At 44.5% G+C, this 21,576-nt stretch overlaps 1 protein-coding gene across 1 annotated transcript; it reads right to left on the bottom strand.

Moving 5' to 3' along the window:
- Positions 1-9,611: 9,611 nt before the first annotated feature.
- Positions 9,612-20,612, bottom strand: LOC129815200 (transmembrane protein 128-like). The gene is made up of 5 exons (XM_055868712.1): positions 20,417-20,612; positions 14,514-14,646; positions 13,903-14,064; positions 11,028-11,136; positions 9,612-10,393 (listed from the first exon to the last, which is right to left on the bottom strand). The coding sequence occupies exons 1-4, from the start codon at positions 20,514-20,516 to the stop codon at positions 11,037-11,039; spliced, it is 495 nt and encodes a 164-aa protein (XP_055724687.1). The 5' UTR covers positions 20,517-20,612; the 3' UTR covers positions 9,612-10,393; positions 11,028-11,036.
- Positions 20,613-21,576: the final 964 nt, after the last annotated feature.

Genomic DNA, 21,576 nt, shown 5'->3' with positions numbered 1-21,576 from the left:
GGCGGCTCCGGCTCTGGTCGTAGTCCCCACGTCACCACAGTACCTAACCACCTCCTAGGCTTCCTCCAAACGACCCCCCTCCACATTAACCCCATTGCATTAAGGGGGAGTTCCGGACTAAGGGACAGCTCCGGACTAAGGACCAGTACCAGGGTAAGGGGCAGTACCAGGGTCAGGGGCAGTACCAGGATAAGGGGCAGTACCAGGGTAAGGGGCAGCACCAGGGTAAGGGGCAGCACCAGGGTAAGGGGCAGCACCAGGGTAAGGGGCAGCTCCAGGGTAAGGGGCAGCTCCGGACTGAGGAATGGCAGCTCCGGACTGAGGGACTGCAGCTCCGGACTGAGGGACTGCAGCTCCGGACTGAGGGACGGCCCATGGCTGGCTGACAGATCTGGCTGCTCATGGCTGGCTAACGGATCTGGCTGCTCATGGCTGGCTAACTGATCTGGCTGCTCATGGCTGGCTGACGGATCTGGCTGCTCATGGCTGGCTGACGGATCTGGCTGCTCATGGCTGGCTGACGGATCTGGCTGCTCATGGCTAGCTGACGGATCTGGCTGCTCATGGCTAGCAGACGGATCTGGCTGCTCATGGCTAGCTGACGGATCTGGCTGCTCATGGCTAGCTGACGGATCTGGCTGCTCATGGCTAGCTGACGGATCTGGCTGCTCATGGCTAGCTGACGGATCTGGCTGCTCATGGCTAGCTGACGGATCTGGCTGCTCATGGCTGGCTGACTGATCTGGCTGCTCCTGTCTGGTTGGCGGCTCTGGCAGATCCTGTCTGGTTGGCGGCTCTGGCAGATCCTGTCTGGTTGGCGGCTCTGGCAGATCCTGTCTGACGGACGGCTCTAGCGGCTCCTGTCTGGCTGGCGGCTCTAGCGGCTCCTGTCTGGCGGACGGCTCAGTGGGCTCATGGCAGACGGGCGGCTTTGCAGGCTCATGGCAGACGGGCGGATTTGCAGGCTCATTGCAGACGGATGGCTCAGATGGCGCTGGGGAGACGGATGGCTCAGATGGCGCTGGGGAGACGGATGGCTCAGATGGCGCTTGGCAGACGGGCAGTTCAGTCATTGCAGTGCAGACGGCAGACTCCTGCCGGCTGAGGCGCACTGTAGGCCTGGTGCGTGGTGCCGGGACTGGTGGCACCGGGCTGGGGACACGCATCTCAGGGCTAGTGCGGGGAGCAGCAACAGGACGCACAGGACTCTGGGGACACACAGGAGGCTTGGTGCGTGGTTTAGACACTGGTGGTAAAGGGCTGGAGACACGCACCATATAGCTAGTGCGCGGAGGAGGCACTGGTGGTACTGGATTGGGGCGGGGATGTGGCGCCGGAAATACCGGACCGTGCAGGCGTACTGGCTCCCTTGAACGCCGAGCCTGCCCAACCTTACCTGGTTCTATGCTCCCCGTCGCCTGACCAGTGCGGGGAGGTGGAATAACCCGCACCGGCCTATGTAGGCGAACCGGGGACACCATGCGTAAGGCTGGTGCCATGTACGCCGGCCCGAGGAGACGCACTGGTGACCAGATGCGTTGGGCCGGCTTCATGACATATGGCTCAACGCTCAGTCTAGCCCGGCCGATACGTGGAGCTGAAATATACCGAACCGGGCTATGCACGCGTACAGGAGACACCGTGCGCTCTACTGCGTAACACGGTGTCTGCCCGTACTCCCGCTCTCCACGGTAAGTACAGGGAGTAGGCGCAGGTTTCCTACCTGACTTCGCCACCCTCCCTTTAAGGCCCCCCCCAAGAAATTTTTGGGGTGTACTCACGGGTTTCCAGCCTTGTCTCCGTGCTGCCTCCTCATATCGCCTCCTCTCGGCTTTCGCTGCCTCCAGCTCTTCACGAGGGAGGCGATATTCTCCAGGTTGATCCCAAGGTCCATCTCTTTCCAATTCGTCCTCCCAACTCCAGAGATCCTGTGTAGGTAGGTCCTGTTGCCGCCTTCCATGCCGCTTGGTCCTATGGTGGGTAATTCTGTCACGATCGTGTGGCGGATTGATGGACCAAAATGCAGCAGTTGGAAAATAAGCCATCTTCTTTTATTATACCACGAAGATGAACAAGACACAAAAACACTTTAACAAAACAAGAAAACAACAAAACGACCGTGAAGCTACAAACGTTGTGCACATACAAACAGGCTACAAACGTTCTTACATAGACAATTACCCACAACCAATGAGAGCCTATGGCTACCCTAAATAAGGCTCCCAATCAGAGACAACCAAAATCAGCTGTCTCTAATTGGGAACTCATTCAGGTAACCATAGACTCTCCTAGATAACTAACCAACATAGACAACGCTAGACATATACACTCAACACAAAACCATATACTCCACCCCATAACCCCTTTACCAAATAAACACCCAAAACCAACAAAAACATAAACATTCCCCATGTCACACCCTGACCTAACTAAAATAATAAAGAAAACAAAGAATAATAAGGCCAGGGCGTGACACTCCAGCACCATTTCAACTTCAATATTTCAACATCATAAAATCACCTATTCTTAGTCTAATACAGTGACATCTAAAAGATAACAAAAACAATTTAGTCCAATCGATGTAAGATAAATATGTGGCTGTTTGTAGTTCTGATTTCTGTTTATGTGCTTGTAAGTAGAAAAAAATGTTGACTCACCCTACTTGTACAAAAACTCCAATGCCATCCTCCTCTCTCTCATGTTGATGAAACGGTCTATGACTCTGTCACACTATACACCCTTTTATTTTTTGTTGTCCTAGGCTACCTGGCTAAAATGCTTGCTCGCTAGCCTAACTTCCTTTCATGGGCAACGTTAGCTACTTAACATTAGCGTTCTACATCTAGCTACATATTGAACTACCCTCTTCTCATGCCAGTGGCACAATGTATGAATTTATGATTGTATCAGAATCGCCATTATAATCATTGGCAAGTACTGAGAATAAAGTAAAAGCACAAGTCCAAATCCCTATCTCCATCCATGGCTAATTTAGGAAAAGGCCATTTTTAGTAAGCTAGCTTACCACCGGAGGACAACAACACAACAAGATGCAACAATTCAAGCTGTTTTTGTTAATTGTGTATTGCTCTCATGTGATATGATTGGAGGGAAGCGAAATACAAACTGGCTTCTGTTGACACATTTTTTTGGTGAGTCAGGACCATTCAAAGTTGACCTCATTAAGTTTAGCTCTACGCTGGTTGGCTATTATTTTATTCATTTTTTTAATCAAAGGAGGCCAAATGCTTGCTGGCTTCCCTTGCATTCACTTCTATGGGCAGCAAAAATGTCCTACTCTTTTTGACCAGACAGCATCAGATAAATGGCCTACACATACAGAGACAGAGACAGAGACACATACAGAGACAGAGACAGAGAGGCGCCGTTTCGCTCACTCGCCTGCTTTCTCCGCTGAGACATTCAGCTTCTTGTGAATTGAAGGAAAATGATAAAACACAGAAAGGTAAATGGAAAAAAACAAAGCCAGAAGAGGACTGGCCACCCCTCAGAGCCTGGTTCCTCTCCTCTCCATTCTCCTTCAGATCTGAAATTGGATGGTGAAACTTGCCAACCAGAAAAAGCAAGGCGAAGCAATTCAGGCATTCTTGAAAGTCAGGACAATCCTTGTCCTGCAGAAACATTATTTTTATAGTTGAAAATGTTTTATGTTGCAAGCAGTAGGAATTTAGAAATACATGTGAAATGGAGTTGTATAGTTACTCGTGACATCATGTGCCCCACGTACATTCGGCAATCGACATTTATATAAAATAAACACCATTAGCATATGTCACAATGAAGAAAGTTCGACCAAAGAAAAATCCACCCGTCGAACAGATAAAAATGTTGTCGATCTTTAAAAAATGTCTCCTATACCTGTTTCAATTAAACATGTCTGTTACGGTGGTCCTCCTCCTCTTCAACCGAAAAGGAGGAGTAGTGATGGAACCAAGGCGCAGCGGGTTGTGATGACATATTTATTTACAGAAAAGACGAAAACACGAACTTGACTATAAACTAACAAAACAACAAACGGAGAAGACAGACCTGGACGACGAACTTACATTAAACACGAAGAACGCACGAACAGGGAAAATAGACTACACAAAATGACGATGTACAAAAACAAACCGAACAGTCCCGTATGGTGCGACAAACACTGACACAGGAGACAACCACCCACAACGAACACTGTGAAACAACCTACCTAAATATGACTCTCAATTAGAGGAACGCCAAACACCTGCCTCTAATTAAGAGCCATACCAGGCAACCCTTAAACAACATAGAAACAGAAAACATAGAATGCCCACCCAAACTCACGTCCTGACCAACTAACACATACAACAAACTAACAGAAATAGGTCAGGAACGTGACATAACCCCCCCCCCCCCCTTAAGGTGCGAACTCCGGGCGCACCAGCACAAAGTCTAGGGGAGGGTCTGGGTGGGCATCTGACCACGGTGGTGGCACAGGCTCAGGGCGAGGTCCCCACCCCACCATAGTCAATCCCAGCTTACATCTCCCCCTACAAATGACCACCCTCATATTACACCCACTTAATCCTTTGGGTAACATCGAGACAAGGGGCAGCACCGGGATAGAGGGATAGCTCAGGACAGAGGGATAGCTCAGGACAGAGGGATAGCTCAGGATAGAGAGGTAGCTCAGGATAGAGAGGTAGCTCATGATAGAGGGGCAACTCCGGACTGAAAGGCAGCTCCGGACAGAGAGACAGCTCTGGACTGAGGGGCAGTTCTGGATAAATAGCCGCTCTGGGCTGAGGGACAGCTCATGACTGGCTGACGGCTCTGGACGCTCATGGCTGGCTGACGGCTCTGGACACTCATGACTGGCTGACGGCTCTGGACGCTCATGGCTGGCTGACGGCTCTGGACGCTCATGGCTGGCTGACGGCTCTGGACTGAGGGGCTGGCTGACGGCTCTGGACGCTCATGGCTGGCTGACGGCTCTGGACGCTCATGGCTCACTGGCTGCTCTGGCAGATCCTGTCTGGTTGGCGGCTCTGGCAGATCCTGTCTGGTTGGCGGCTCTGGCAGATCCTGTCTGGTTGGCGGCTCTGGCAGATCCTGTCTGGTTGGCGGCCCTGGCAGATCCTGTCTGGTTGGCGGCTCTGGCAGATCCTGTCTGGTTGGCGGCTCTGGCAGATCCTGACTGACGAATGGCTCTAGCGGCTCCTGACTGACTAACGGCTCTGACGGCTCGGGACAGACAGGCGGCTCTAATGGCTCGGGACAGACGGATGGCTCAGACGGCGCTGGGGAGACGGATGGCTCAGATGGCGCTGGGGAGACGGATGGCTCAGATGGCGCTGGGGAGACGGATGGCTCAGATGGCGCTGCGGAGACGGATGGCTCAGATGGCGCTGCGGAGACGGATGGCTCAGATGGCGCTGCGGAGACGGATGGCTCAGACTGATCCTGTCTGGCGGAAGGCTTTGGCTGCTCCTGTCTGGCGGAAGGCTCTTTAGGCTCATGGCAGACGGGCAGTTCATGTGGCGCTTGGCAGACGGACAGTTCAGGCGCCGTTGGGCAGACGGCAGACTCTGGCCGGCTGAGACGCACTGTAGGCCTGGTGCGTGGTGCCGGAACTGGAGGCACCGGACTGGAGACACGCACTTCAAGCCTAGTGCGGGGAGTAGGGACAGGGCACACTGGACTCTCAAAGCGTACTATATGCCTGGTGCGTGGTACCGGCACTGGTGGCACCGGGCTGAGTGCACGCACATCATGACCAGTACGGGGAGAAGGAACAGTGTGTACAGGGCTCTGGAGACGCACAGGTGGCTTAGTGCGTGGTGCCGGAACTGGAGGCACCGGACTGGAGACACGCACCATAGAGAGAGTGCGTGGAGGAGGAACAGGGCTCTGGAAACGCACTGGAAGCCTGGTGCGTGGTGTAGGCACTGGTGGTACTGGGCTGGGGCGGGGAGGTAGCGCCGGAAATACCGGACCGTGCAGGCGTATTGGTTCCCTTGAACACCGAGCCTGCCCAACCTTACCTGGCTGAATGCTCCCCGTCGCCCGACCAGTGCGGGGAGGTGGAATAACCCGCACCGGGCTATGTAGGCGAACCGGGGACACCATGCGTAAGGCTGGTGCCATGTAAGCCGGCCCAAGGAGACGTACTGGTGGCCAGATATGTAGAGCCGGCTTCATGGCACTTGGCTCAATGCTCAATCTAGCCCTACCAGTGCGGGGAGGTGGAATAACCCGCACCGGGTTATGCACATGTACAGGAGACACCGTGCGCTCTACTGCGTAACACGGTGTCTGCCCGTACTCCCGCTCTCCACGGTTAGCCTGGGAAGTGGGCGCAGGTCTCCTACCTGCCTTTGGCCCACTACCTCTTAGCCACCCCCAAGAAATTTTTGGGTGGTACTCACGGGCTTTTCGGGCTTCCGTGCTAGACACGTCCCCTCATAACCCCGGTTCCCTTCTCCGGTTGCCTCTGCTCTCCTCAGTGCCTCCAGCTGTTCCCATGGGAGGCGATCCATTCCAGCCAGGATCTCCTCCCACGTGTAGCAACCTTTACCTTCCAAAACATCGTCCCAAGTCCATTCCTCCTTCTTGCGCTGTCCCTTCCTCCGATTACACCGCTGCTTGATTCTGGATTGGTGGGTGGTTCTGTTACGGTGGTCCTCCTCCTCTTCAACCGAAAAGGAGGAGTAGTGATGGAACCAAGGCACAGCGGGTTGTGATGACATATTTATTTACAGAAAAGACGAAAACACGAACTTGACTATAAACTAACAAAACAACAAACGGAGAAGACAGACCTGGACGACGAACTTACATTAAACACGAAGAACGCACGAACAGGGAAAATAGACTACACAAAATGACGATGTACAAAAACAAACCGAACAGTCCCGTATGGTGCGACAAACACTGACACAGGAGACAACCACCCACAACGAACACTGTGAAACAACCTACCTAAATATGACTCTCAATTAGAGGAACGACAAACACCTACCTCTAATTAAGAGCCATACCAGGCAACCCTTAAACCAACATAGAAACAGAAAACATAGAATGCCCACCCAAACTCACGTCCTGACCAACTAACACATACAACAAACTAACAGAAATAGGTCAGGAACGTGACAATGTCACAATGCTCATCCTGACATGACCCTCCAGCATGACAATGCCACCAGCCATACTGCTCGTCCTGTGTGTGAATTCCTGCAAGACAGGAATGTGTGTTCTGTCATGGCCATCTCAATCCTATTGAGCATGTATGGGTCCTGTTGGATCGGAGGGTGAGGGCTAGGGCCATTCCTCCCAGAAATGTCTGGGAACTTGCAGGTGCCTTGGTGGAAGAGCGGGGTAACATCTCACAGCAAGAACTGGCAAATCTGGTGCAGTTCATGAGGAGATGCACTGCAGTACTTAATGCAGCTGGTGGCCACACCAGATACTGACTGTTACTTTTGATTTTGACCCCCCCTTTGTTCAGGGACACATTATTCAATTTCTGTTAGTCACATGTCTGTGGAATTTGTTCATTTTATGTCTCAGTTGTTGAATCTTGTTAAGTTCATATAAATATTTACACATGTTAAGTTTGCTGAAAATAAACACAGTTGACAGTGAGAGTATGTTTCTTTTTTGCTGAGTTCATACATCAACAACCAATTAGTAGACAATTAGTAGGTAATGCCTACTCACAATTGGTCAAAACCACAATGCACATAATTGGAAACACTGATCTTCCTCTATATTTTTTAGTACAAATAGAAAGACACCATTTTCACATACAGTATGTTGATGTTGGGGTGGTGCTGGAGATGAATATGAAGTTGAAAAATGGTGCAGTTTCCCTTTAAAAGTTCCTTTTTTAACCTTATATTATCCTAAAGGATCATCAGGGAACCTAGTGGTATATATATCCCTAATCTTTGGTTTAATATTGTTGGCATACAATGACGAAAGGGAAGTTGGAACCCCACCATGCATGCCCAACAAAATAGTTTGGCAATATGAATAGTTTGGCGATATGAACAATGAGCAAAATGACTGCTTCCAATCGAATCTAAATGTTCAGAAACATTTTCCATATGTAACAGTATAACTTTAAACCGTCCCCTCACCCCGACACGGGCGCGAACCAGGGACCTTCTGCATACATCAACAACGGTCGCCCACGAAGCATCGTTACCCATCGCTCCACAAAAGCCGCGGCCCTTGCAGAGCAAGGGGCAACACTACATCTAGGTTTCAGAGCAAGTGACGTAACTGATTGAAACGCTACTAGCGCGTACCCGCTGACTAGCTAGCCATTTCACATCCGTTACACTCACCCCCCTTTCAACCTCCTCCTTTTCCGCAGCAACCAGTGATCCGGGTCAACAGCATCAATGTAACAGTATAACTTTAAACCATCCCCTCGCCCCGACACGGGCGCGCACCAGGGACCCTCTGCACGCATCAACAACGGTCGCCCACGAAGCATCGTTACCCATCGCTCCACAAAAGCCGCAGCCCTTGCAGAGCAAGGGCCAACACTACATCTAGGTTTCAGAGCAAGTGACGTAACTGATTGAAACGCTCCTAGCGCATACCCGCTGACTAGCTAGCTATTTCACATCCGTTACACATATGCAGAAAAAGCTTATTTCTCCAATTTTTGTTTCCCTTGGATTGACGTTTGAGTGTTTTCGATTGAAGGCCAACAATAGTTGTACATTAAAAAACACGTTTCCATCCAGTTTTTATACGAGTAAAGTTATACCGTATAACAAACACAAACCTGGACAGCTGTGACGGAATTTCATAAACTCATTAATAATTTGTTATTTCGACATGGTGGGTTATTTTTGTCTGTAAAATGTATTACAACTAATTATTGATATAATAGCCATCATATCAAAGTAAACTTGGAGTCCCACTACGACTCGGAAAACCAGGCTGTTTATTAGGCTTCAGATTAAATTAATTCTGTTGAACTTCACTGGGTGGTGAAAGTACTTGGTGATCTTGATGCTCCATTCCGAGGGTCTTATTCTGGTGACATGATGATCGATGCTTGACTGCAGTTCGACAAATAAAAATATTATTGCTTTTATCCATAATAATCTCATCATGTAGACTAGCCTACCCACACTGTATATGCTAACTGTTGGTTAGATCGCATGTGCCAGGAGGCACATTTGCAATTTAACGCACATTTGTGTGACAAAACTATCGCTTGATTTGAAAATGCAATGGAAACACATTGAACTTTAGATGTTTGTTCAGTAAGCCTATATGAAAACTTAGGCGTCAAAGTACATTTTGTGTGCACTACCTTGACACGCACTGATTTTTAATGATAAAAAGGCGGCAGGGTAGCAGGGTAGCCTAGTGGTTAGAGCGTTGGGCTAGTAACCGAAAGGTTGCAAGTTTGAATCCCAGAGCTGACAAGATACCAATCTGTCATTCTGCCCGTGAACAAGGCAGTTAACCCACTGTTCCTAGGCCGTCATTGAAAAAAATAATTTGTTCTTAACTGACTTGACTAGTTAAATAAAGGTAAAAAAAATTGGTGGAAACATCACTGGTGGGAAAGAAGTTTGTTCAGACCCATTATAAACACAATGTTACCAAAGAAAGAGACTTTAATTCATATCAATGACTTTGAAGGTTAGTCTTTTTGCCAACAATAGAGGAAAACAAGGTTGACATTAGCAACAATGCACTTATATAACAAAAAGTTGTAAAAATATTTTACAGAATTTAAGCAGACACATTTACACTGTTCATAGCACAAAAGCTTTCTGAATCACCAAGAAAACCAAACATTTATTCAAAAACATATACAAAAACTATTAAAGCACTTAAAATGCTTTGTTAATGAATTAAATATATATGCATGTAAAAAAACATTTTTTTTAAATCAGTCAAACTGTAGTCATTCACTTTATGTTGAGGCTTTAGTACTGTAAAATAAACAAAAATAACTGCATTCCGAAGTAGGTACTTAAGTTATTATTGATTCTTAAGCTCTCTGAACAAACATATGAACGCAACATGGTACAAATTCAACGATTTTACTGAGTTACAGTTCATATAAGGAAATCATTCAATTGAAATGAATTTGTCCCTAATCAATGGATTTCACAACTGAGCAGGGGTGCAGCTACGGGTGGGCCTGGGAGGGCATCGGCCCACACACTTTAGGAGCCAGGTCCCACCCAATCAGAATGAGTTTTCCCCACACAAGGGCTTTATTACAAAAATAAATACTCCACAGTTTCATTAGTTGTCTAGGTGGCTGGTCTCAGACAATCCCGCAGGTGAAGAGGCCGGATGTGGAGGTCCTGGGCTGGCATGGTTACATGTGGTCTGCAGTTGTGGGGCCGGTTAGAAGTACTGCCAAATTCTTTAAAATAAAGTATAGTAAAGAAATTAACATTACATTCTCTGGTGGACATTCCTGCAGTCAGCATGCCAATTGCACACTCCCTCAAAATCAAAACGAGACATTGTGTTGTGACAAAACTTCATATTTTAGTGGCCTTTTATTGTCACTAGCACAAGGTGCACCTGTGTAATGATCATGCTGTTTAATCAGCTTCTTGATGTCAGATGGATGGATTATCTTGGCAAAGGAGAAATGCTCACTAACTGAGATATAACCAAATATGTGCACAACATTTGAGAAATAAGCTTTTATTGCATATGGAAAATGTATGGGATCTTTTATTTCAGCTCATGAAACATGGGACCAACACTTTACATGTTGCGTTTATATTTTTGTTCAGTATAATAATATAATTTTGAAATTAGGGATAAGTATTGGAATTAACAAATACTAACAATACCAATTCTTACATAATAAAACTACATTGAGATTCATAGGATTCAAACATGTTTTATTCCATCTGGATTTGCATTATGGAGAGATAGAAGGTATTGGGATTTAACAACGAACAATATTGTTTATAATAACAATTCTTACACAATCTATATTGTTGGTTCATAAGAGCATCTTTATTTAAATGTTGGCATCTTACCTTAACATCTCACCCAAGCATTGATATGAGCATAACAACTCCCATGGACTGGGTAAACAGGAGGACGGGGGTGAGGAATGACCACACAGGCCACAGTGCTATATTAAAACTGGGGAGAAGAAAAAACAAATGTGCTTGAGATCAAGATCATTCTGCATTGGAGAGATTGTAAAATAGGCTTACAACTTACTAACCGAAAGCATTGTGTAATTAGCTAGATATTAACTCTAAAACCCTTATTATCAGTAGGGTTTTCAGCGGTTAGCGTCACCCACAGTTGGCTGCGTGTGAGCTACAATTCCAGCGCTGTGTTTTAACGTTTAGAAGCGTCAATAATCATTGTTTGCATATGCCCCTTTATCTTACATATCAATGAGAAAGAATCTTCCAAATAAAAAAGATACACTTTCTGTAGCAGCTTTACACAGATCCACAAGCTGTGTGCCTCCAGTTGATGAACTACACTTCCTCCACAGTTACGCTCACAGGTGTTCGGAGCACCCTAGATAGCTCATTAGCACAGGCAGCCGCCGATGTCTTCTGTTTGTCTTCCGTAAACAAGCGCTGTAACCTGGAGATATTGCCGTGCGGGAACACTATCCCTCAACCTATTAAAAGGTGTGTAACGTAACCTTTTGTTTTTTGAAAATGATTTATCACTGACATGAAAGTTACGTTCTTTATGTTTCCAAAACCGTACCTCAAGCAATGTGTTTTAATGTTCAGAACGAGCGCCGGGGGTCTTAACAAAACTCCACCGGCCAGAAGATACTATTGTCAATAGGCGTTAAAGGTACAGTGCTTTCAGAAAGTATCCATACCCCTTGACTTATTTTCAATGGTGTGTTGAGGACATAAAATAAAAACCAAACATCACAGCCATCATAAAACAAATTATTAAAGTCAATCAAAACAATTGCACACCTCGGTGAACTCATTTCTCATCAGGGTTTTAAACTGCCCTTGTGATTCCAAAAATGTGGAGTGTTTAAACTAAAACCAGATTTACCTAGTTCAGTGGAGACTAGAGAAAGAGTCAGTGGAGACTAGAGAAAGAGTTAACCAACCCTGTGAACGGGTTTTGTATTTCATGCTCTTACAATTTAACAATGAAGTTAGGTAAGTCGGAAGCTTGTAGGGCGGTGTAAACAAAAAAGGCAGCAATGAAGTGATCTACGGGATTTTAAAGAGGACTGGCCAACCTTTTGATATGGAATGCAGTGATGCGTATTAAAACATCACTTGTGATAAAGCAAAGGCCGCTATGGTAGACTGCATCCAAAGGTTTAAGAGTAGTGGCTATTAAGAATTATGTTACAGCTAGAATAAAAATATTTATTAAATTGATTTTTTTTCTCGCCCATCTACACACAAAACCCCAGATGTCTTATTTTACCAGGTGACAAAGTATTTTACTATAATGACAAAATGAAACATGTTTTTTGAATTTTTTTGAAAATGAAATACAGAAATATCTAATTTCTAAGTGTTCACACCCCTGAGTCAATCAATAAATGTTAGAATCACTTTTGGCAGCGATTACAGCTGTGAGTCTTTCTGGATAAGTCTAAGAGCTTTGCACACCTGGATTGTACAATATTCGCACATTATTATTTAAAAAAAATTATTCAAGCTCTTCGAGACTTATCCAGAAAGACTCACAACTGTATTCTCTGAAAAAAGTGATTCTAACATTTACTGACAGCCATTCTCAAGTCTTGCATTAGATTTTTTTAGGCCACAAAGGAGCATTCATTGTCATTTTGGTAAGCAACTCCAGCGTATATTTGGCCTTGTGTTTTAGGTTGTCCTGCTGGAAGGTGAATGTCTGCCAGTGTCTCTTGGAAATCAGACTGAACCAGGTTTTCTAGGATTTGCCTGTGCTTAGCTCTATTCTGTTTCTTTTTATCCCCCCCAAAAAAACTCCCTAGTCTTTGCAGATGAAAAGCATTCCCATAACATGATGCAGCCACCACCATGCTTGAAAATATGAAGTGGTACTCAGTGATGTGTTGTATTGGATTTGCCCCAAACCTAACGCTTTGTATTCAGAACATGAAGCTAATTTCTTTGCCACATTTTTGACAGTTTTACTTTAGTGGCATTTTGCAAACAGGATGCAAGTTTTGGAATATTTTATTCTGTACAGGCTTCCATCTTTTCACTCTGTCATTTAAGATAGTATTGTGATGTAACTACAATGTTGTTGATCCATCCTCAGTTTTCTCCTATCACAGCCATTAAACTCTGTAACTGTTTTAAAATCCCCATTGGCCTCATTGTGAAATCCCTGATACATTCCTCTCTGGCAACTGAGTTAGGGACGATGCCTGTATCTTTACAGTGACTGGGTGTATTGATACACCATCCAAAGTGTAATTAATAACTTTACCATGCTCAAAGGGATATTCAATGTCTGCTTTATTATTATTTTTACCCATCTACCAATAGGTGCTCTTCTTAGCGAGGCATTGGAAAACCTCCCTGATCTTTGTGGTTGAATCAGTGTTTGAAATTCACTTCTCGACTGAGGGATCTTACAGATAATTCTATGTGTGGGGTACATAGACGAGGTAGTCATTCAAAAATCATGTTAACTTATACATTTTTCTCCTGAATTTATTCAGGGTTGAATGCTTATTGACTAAAGACATTTCAGCTTTCCCTTTTGTATTCATTTGTAAAAATGTCAACAACAAAAATTCCACTTTAACAATATAGGGTATTGTGTCTAGGCCAGTGACACACAATCTTAATTTAATACATTTTCAATTTAGGCTGTAACAACATGTGGAAAAAGTCAAGGGGCATGAATACTTTCTGAAGGCGCTGTAGTTAGCGTCTATGAATGTGTTACCATGTATCCATGTATTACCTGCATGACGCAGCGAGGAAGGCTGCTGTGGTGATAGGGGGAATAGCAGGGTACTCATGATCATAGTGCTGTATTCCCTTAAACCACTCCAGGTATACAATGCAAAACATGGCCAAAGTTAGGCATATTCCAAGCAGTATCACACCAACATTGAACCACCAGCTGGAAAACAATACAAAACAAAGACATAAGCAGCAAATATATGACAGGAACTTGTGGTTTGGTTCTTTCATGAAATGCCATCATAAATACTTTTCTGCAAGCAGATAATAGATAATCCTGCATGAATAAAAACCTGCCTAACCAAAAAGGAACAAATACGCACAATATTTGGTACTTTTCCAATTACAGTGACCAATCTACCCTTTAGTAACCTAAGACCAAACAGAATGTTAGTTATTTTCTGGCCAGTGGAATTCACTTCAATAGGAGCAATTCAAGAATACAATAAAATAAAATTATCCATTCTGGATCCAGGCTGACGACCCCTTTTGATTACTAATCACAGATGACCTACTGCAAAGACCTATACACACACACACTTGTCCCCTTTTATCTTCAATTTAGCTGGATTAGTTTGAGTACAAAAGGTTTTTTCATCATTACAACACCTTCTGATATCGCCATTCTCCGTGATGACGTGGATGAAGTCGAAATAGTAAGTCAATCCAACAGAAGCCACAATCCAGAAGATGGAATGGCGGTTGATCCGAGGAAGTGGTTTGGAATCTTTCTCTTCTTGACCTGCAAGTTTGAGACAATATTCCATGGTCATTGGGAATGCAGTAGGCCTGGTCCTAAATCATCACTTGTTCACAATGGAGTAGATTTTTCATTTCAAAAGAAACACAAAAGGCCTAGAGACCGTGTGTGATTATTTGCTCCCACACATTTTGTTTTGGGATTTGTTGAAGGGCGCTACACAATCTAGCTAGGCCTATGTATGATGATAGCCTAGGCTACAGCCTACTAATCCGCATCATTGAGTTAAATACTGAATATTGTCTGCCTGCCAAAGACCTGATCACCACTAATGCAACAAGACAAAACTGTACAAAGAGGCTATGAAACCTGATAGAATTTACACCAGAATATGAGAACAGAAGTTGCACAATCCGCCGCACCTTTTAAGGTTCAATACATTTCAGTATTAAACTGCCCCTCATGCTATAAACATACTTTTTAAAAAGCCTATTTATTCATCTCTAATTTACAAAAATGTACTCTAGTTGAAATCAGACCCACCAAGCTGCAGCTGTCAGATTACTAGACAATTAAAATAGCAATTTAAAAGGTAATTTAATAGTATAAAAAAGGAGTAAATATTTCACATTAATAATTTAGCAAAAAATATTGTCAGCGTAAAAGAATAGCCTGGACTGGATCATCCAGCCAGCCAATGATGAGTCTGCTGTTTCTTTTAGGGGGGCACTCCGACGAGTTAGGCGCACATACAGTAAATGGAACGTAATTCCCTTTGCACTTTTCTCCCTACGCATATTCTTACCATGAACTTAAGAATGAGAATAGCATGCTACGGGCCTCCCAAGTGGGAGAAGCATCACTACAGATCCGGGTTCGATCCCATCTGTCACAGCCGGCAGCGACACCCATGAGGCGGCACACAATTGGCCCAGCATCGTTCTGGTTAGGGGACGGTTTATCCTTGACCCTTTGCTTTCTAGCGACTCCTTGTGGCGGCCGGGCGCATGCATGCTAACTTTTGTCGCAAGGGTACGGTGTTTCCTCCGACACATTGGTCCGGCTGGCTTCCGGGTTAAGCAAGCAGTGTGTCAAGAAGCAGTGCGGCTTGGCGGGGTCGTGTTTCGGAGGATGCAAGGCTCTCGACCTTCACATGTGCAGAAGATGTGCAGAAGATGCATGTGCAAGTAGAGATACTGGGGTGCAAAGGAGCAAAAAATAAACAACAATATGGGGATGAGGTAGTTGGGTGGGCTATTTACAGATGGGCTGTGTACAGGTGCAATGATCGATAAGCTGCTCTGACAGCTGATGCTTAAAGTTAGTAAGGAAGATATGAGTCTCCAGCTTCAGTGATTTTTGCAATTCTTTCCAGTCACTGGCAGCAGAGAACTGGAAGGAAAGGCAGCCAATTGAGAGTTGGCTTTGGAGATACCCAGTGAAATATAGCTGCTGGAGCACATGCTATGGGTGGGTGCTGCTATGGAGACCAGTCAGCTGAGATGAGGGGCTTCACCTAGCAAAGACTTATAGATGACCTGGAGCCAGTGGGTTTGGCAATGAATATGAAGTGAGGGCCAGCCAACGAGAGCATACAGGTCACAGTGGTGGGTAGTATATGGGGCTTTGGTGACAAAACAGATGGCACTGTGATAGACTACATCCAGTTTGCTGAGTAGAGTGTTGGAGGCCATTTTGTAAATGACATCGCCGAAGTCAAGGATGGGTAGGATAGTCAGTGTTAAGGTATGTTTGGCAGCATGAGTGAAGGATGCTTTGTTGCGAAATAAGAAATTAAATCTAGATTCAGCTTTGGATTAGAGATGCTTAATGTGAGTCTGGAAGGAGAGTTTACAGTCTAGTCAAACACCTAGGTATTTGTAGTTGTCCACATATTCTAAGTCAGAGCCGTCCAGAGTAGTGATGCTAGACGGGCGGGCAGGAACAGGCAGCGATCAGTTGAAGAGCATGCTTTTAGTTTTATTTGCATTTAAGAGCAGTTGGAGGCCACGGAAGGAGTGTTGTATGGCACTGAAGCTCGTCTGGAGGTTTGTTAACACAATGTCCAAAGAAGGGCCAGAAGTATACAGAATGGTGTCGTCTGCATAGAGATGGATCAGAGAATCAACAGCAGCAAGAGCGACATCATTGACGTATACAGAGAAAAGAGTTGGCCCGAGAATTGAACCCTGTGGCACCCCCACAGAGACTGCCAGAGGTCCGGACAACAGGCCCTCCGATTTGACACACTGGACTCTGAGAAGTAGTTTGTGAACCAGGCGAGGCAGTCATTTGAGAAACCAAGGCTATTGAGTCTGACAATAAGAATAGGGTGATTGACAGAGTCGAAAGCCTTGGCCAGGTCGATGAAGACGGCTGCACAGTATTGTATTTTATCAATGGCGGTTATGATATCATTTAGGACCTTGAGCGTGGCTGAGGTGCACCCATGACCAGCTCGGAAACCAGATTGCACAGCGGAGAAGGTACGGTGGGATTTGAAGTCGTCGGTGATCTGTTTGTTAACTTGGCTTTTGAAGACTTTAGAGAAAGGCAGGGCAGGATGGATAAAGGTCTATAACAGTTTGTGTCTAGAGTGTCTCCCCCTTTGAAGAGGGGGATGACCGCGGCAGCTTTCCAATCTTTAGGGATCTCAGACGATACGAAAGAGAGCTTGAACAGGCTAGTAATAGGGGTTGCAACAATTGTGGCAGATCATTTTTAGAAAGAAAGGGTCCAGATTTTCTAGCTCAGCTGATTTGTAGGGGTCCAGATTTAGCTGATGTTCTGATAGAGCTGCAATCTGGATTGGGTGAAGGAGAAATGGGGAGGCTTGGGCAAGTTGCTGTTGGGGGTGCAGAGCTGTTGACCGGGGTAAGGGTAGCCAGGTGGAAAGCATGGCCAGCCGTAGAAAAATGCTTATTGAAATTCTCGATCATCATAGATTTATCGGTGGTGACAGTGTTTCCTAGCCTCAGTGCAGTGAGCAGCTGGGAAGAGGTGCTCTCATTCTCCATGGACTTTACAGTGTCCCAGAACTTTTTTTGTTTATGTCTGTTTTCTTTTTCTTCTTTTTTTTTTGCCCGAGAACTTTTTGGTTTCTTTAGCCATGCACAAATGACAGTATAGTGGCAAACCTACCGAGTTGACTTATGACTTCTAGAATGTTTTAATTATATGCCAAGACTTTTCACTGTATTTTTGTATCGTGTTAAATATTAGCCACTATCGGTAGCCACCGTCAGTTATAACCACATACATTTATAAATGTCACTGACTTTAGTGTTAGTTTCCATAATTCCATTACATAATTGACCTTTCTTTCCTGTCACGTTCCTGTGGTTGTTCCTGATGATCGCGAGCAAAAGTAGATCATAGACTAACGTATTACAAGTTGTGAAATCATTTGGGGCATGTAGCCTATTTGAAACATTATGGAACGCAGACCATATGTAGCAGTTTAAACCTGGAGCACTATTCATGACGACTGGATCGTTGTCATCACAGTTCCATGATTAGTGAGGATTGTTAGGGTAGCTTTATAGGACTACTGTTCAACCCCTATTGTACACTTTCCTCACCGTCCAATATTTCCTGGATTAAACAATTGAACATGGCAACTTTCAGGATGAATCAAACAACTATGTTTGATTCACCAATATATTTTGTGCGTAAAGGCTCTCCAAAAAATATACAAGAGAGTATTTTTCAATCTACCAATTGGTGCTGAAAAGGAGACCAATATGTGTGTATTTACATGGCTTTCTTTCATTGATCCCTAATATTCTGAACCGTTCTCTCCATATATTCTACGGAGTCTGTCGAGAAAATTCTAATTAAAAAAGGTACACCAAATTGAAATGGATGGCTTTAGATAAATGTACTTAAAACACTACTGAATAAAAACTCCACGAGAGTTTAATTACATTTATTCAGCACAAGCAAGGGACCCACACCTGCAAATCCCGTTACACACTTGCATAAGGTAAGTATGAAGAGGGAAGAAGGGAACAATACTGGGAGCAGCAGGAAATTGGCAGAAGTTAATGTTTGTTTGAATCCGATGGCTTGTCGACTGGAGATGAGAGTGAGGATTAGATTACAGTGGCGAATGCAAAAGGAAATAAGAGAAGTAAAGTGGTAGTGGAATCTAGTAAATCCAAACCTAGTTATGATTATTTTTCAGTCGGAGTAAGGGTTTTAGATCAATGTTGTTACCTGTGAGATCCGATTGAAGTATCTATAAACAGGTTGTTGATCAGAGTAATTATTTACATTTTTTGTGTATCTATGAGACAGAAGGAGTGTACTCTGGGCCTCAAGAAAATATCAGATTGGATTGTGTCGCATGTGAATCTTCGAAGCAGGGCGCCTATCAAGGGTGTTTTCTCTGGGGTGGCACTAGAAGTAAAAGCAAAGGATATACGTGAAGAATTGCATCAAGTGGTTGTTGCACACCGACTGACCCGCATGGTCCATTCTATAGTTTTTTGATGAAGTCTCTTCCTTCTCACATGTATTTGGGTTTTATGAGATACCCTGTGAGAGCCTTCGTGCCCAAACCCATGCAGTGTTATAAATGCAAAATATTTGGTAATGTATCAACTGTATGTAGACGGGAGAGGTATCGCATGCCAGCTGAGCCTAAATGCTGCAATTGTGGTCGTGGAGCATGTTAGGGTGAAGAAGACTGAGGTGGTAAGTATAAGGGCTTTCCCGCATGTCTACTATGTGGAGGCGGTGAGAAGAATGGAAGAAAGGAGTGAAGTTGAAGAACTAATGGTAGTAGGAGTAGAGACATTAGATAATATTCCTTGTCAACAGAGGGATCCTGACATGTTGCATGTTAAGGTGGACTTTAATTGCATTGGTTATTAACTACACAGCGCAAACAAAGAGGACATCGGAAATAGGCATCATTGTGAGTACGGCTACGTTTTTTTAGGGAACTCAGCGATTTTACAGAGGCATTACAAGTAATCCTGATGATGAATGCTCCATCCTCACAGGCACCTGAGACTGTTTAGGGATGTGATGTGAACTGTGGTTGAAGGGGTGTCATGGATTTTGATAATTTTTTTGTATATTGTCGGGTCAACCCCCTCTTCCTGCAATGGAATATTTTTTGCTTCAATACCCCGTACAGTAGGGGGCGGCAATACACCAATAGGTGTAGTATGACATAAAATCTTAAAGAAGAAGAAGGTAAGTCTGAATACCAACTACTGAGAAGCGCTTAGGAAAGGTGTACATTTCCTAAGTCTGAATCGATCACTTAAGGCATATCGGTTTAGGGAGACACTGGGTTAAGTCTCCAGTACATAAGTATAGTCTGAAACTATCGTGTTGCTGCAGTGCTGACACAGCGTTTGAAAACAATCAACAATCAGTGGCATACTGCCCAGTTTAAGCCCAAAAGTTAAGACAAGTGTTCTGTTGTCAAATCTGCCTACTGCACCTCCTGTTTGATGGCTATATCAGCCCATACTTCATGTGCCAGCTGTAAAATAAATGCAGGCAGAAATGTAGCTAACGTTACATTCGAGACAATCATTAACGTTAGCTGACGTTAACTATAGGATTTTCCTTACAGTTCTGTAGAGGCGTAGAGCCTCAAATTTAGCAAGCTAGCTAGTTAACTTTATATTAATAGCAATAAGAAATTGAATGATAAGCAACGACACATACCAAATAAGTTATTTACGTCTCATTCATTGATACGTTTACTATTTTTGAAATTCAGTTCTTTGTGCTAGCAACTGAGGGCAGCAAACGAAGGAATGTTCATGGATAAAGTATACCGTTGACTTACTCTTTTCATTGCTGTCACCTGCTGAAACCCTTTGCATGAGAAGTTCAGCGTCTTTCTTAAATCTATTTCGTAGATTTAAAAATGGACTATCAGCAAGCATGTTTGTATCAGGGTGTTAGTCTTAGCTGACTGGCTAGCTAGCTGTGGCTAAAGCTTCCCGGTCCCTCGTCCACTGACTTCTTCATATTATTCGGTGCTTAACGGCGGTTGGCATTTAATATAATGTTACATTATCGCCACCAACTGGACCGGATAATACAATCCATTACACTTTGTGATACAAAAATGTGAAAAACGAAATGAAAAATGACCCTACTAACTATTGACCCTAGACTTATTTAAAAAACACCACCACATTCCACTATTTTAACCCCATCGAAATCCTACACCAGGCGATGGGACACACCATTCAACACCCCCTGCAATGCAGCAGTAAAATCTCGTAACCCGAAGTACTTCTCTGCTGCTGCCGCAAAAACAAATATTTTCTGTTATTTGCATTCCATTCCTACTGTACAGTTGATAACCATGGCAATGAACGCTAAAAAGCCAACCTTACTGAAGCACATTTAATTCGTAGGCCCTGTACTGTACTGGCCTCTCAGGATCCCTCCCCCTTGACCCATCTTCCTGTACTTTCTTCACTGCCTCAGCATATGACACCTTCTGTACAACTCTGATCCTGGCAACCTAAATCCGCCTCTCTCGCACCGGATACTTCTGATCAGGGATGTCACTAGAAATTCATGGAAAGGGGGGCTAGGCCTCTTTTAGGGGGGTCTGGGCATACTCCCCCAGATTTTTTTTTTAAAGCCACCAAAACGTCTTTGCATCATGTATTTTTAGAGTAACAACAGGTGTAAAATCTATCAAAATAAGGTTGTATTTGGTCAAGGTTGGCTAAAAGTATACCTGTCTCATAGTTTGTGTGAGACAGGTATCTGAATTATTGGGTTAATTTTTAGCAACAATTAACAAAAGGGTGAAACTTAAATAAATATTTTTTCTAATGGTATAATATGTCTTCTCAATTCACTCTCTTTCTCTCTTTCAAAATAAAATCCCCAAAGTATTTTGGCTACATAGTACAGCCATTTTTGTTCCTTTTGTTGGTGTTGGATGGATGGGGACAGAGTGGACTTTATTTTCTTTATTTGGAT

Source organism: Salvelinus fontinalis, chromosome 18, assembly GCF_029448725.1.
Source record: "Salvelinus fontinalis isolate EN_2023a chromosome 18, ASM2944872v1, whole genome shotgun sequence".
Taxonomy (NCBI): Eukaryota; Metazoa; Chordata; class Actinopteri; order Salmoniformes; family Salmonidae; genus Salvelinus; species Salvelinus fontinalis.
The sequence above is the reverse complement of the archived record's forward strand: the minus strand, read 5'-3'. Positions and strand labels throughout refer to the sequence as shown.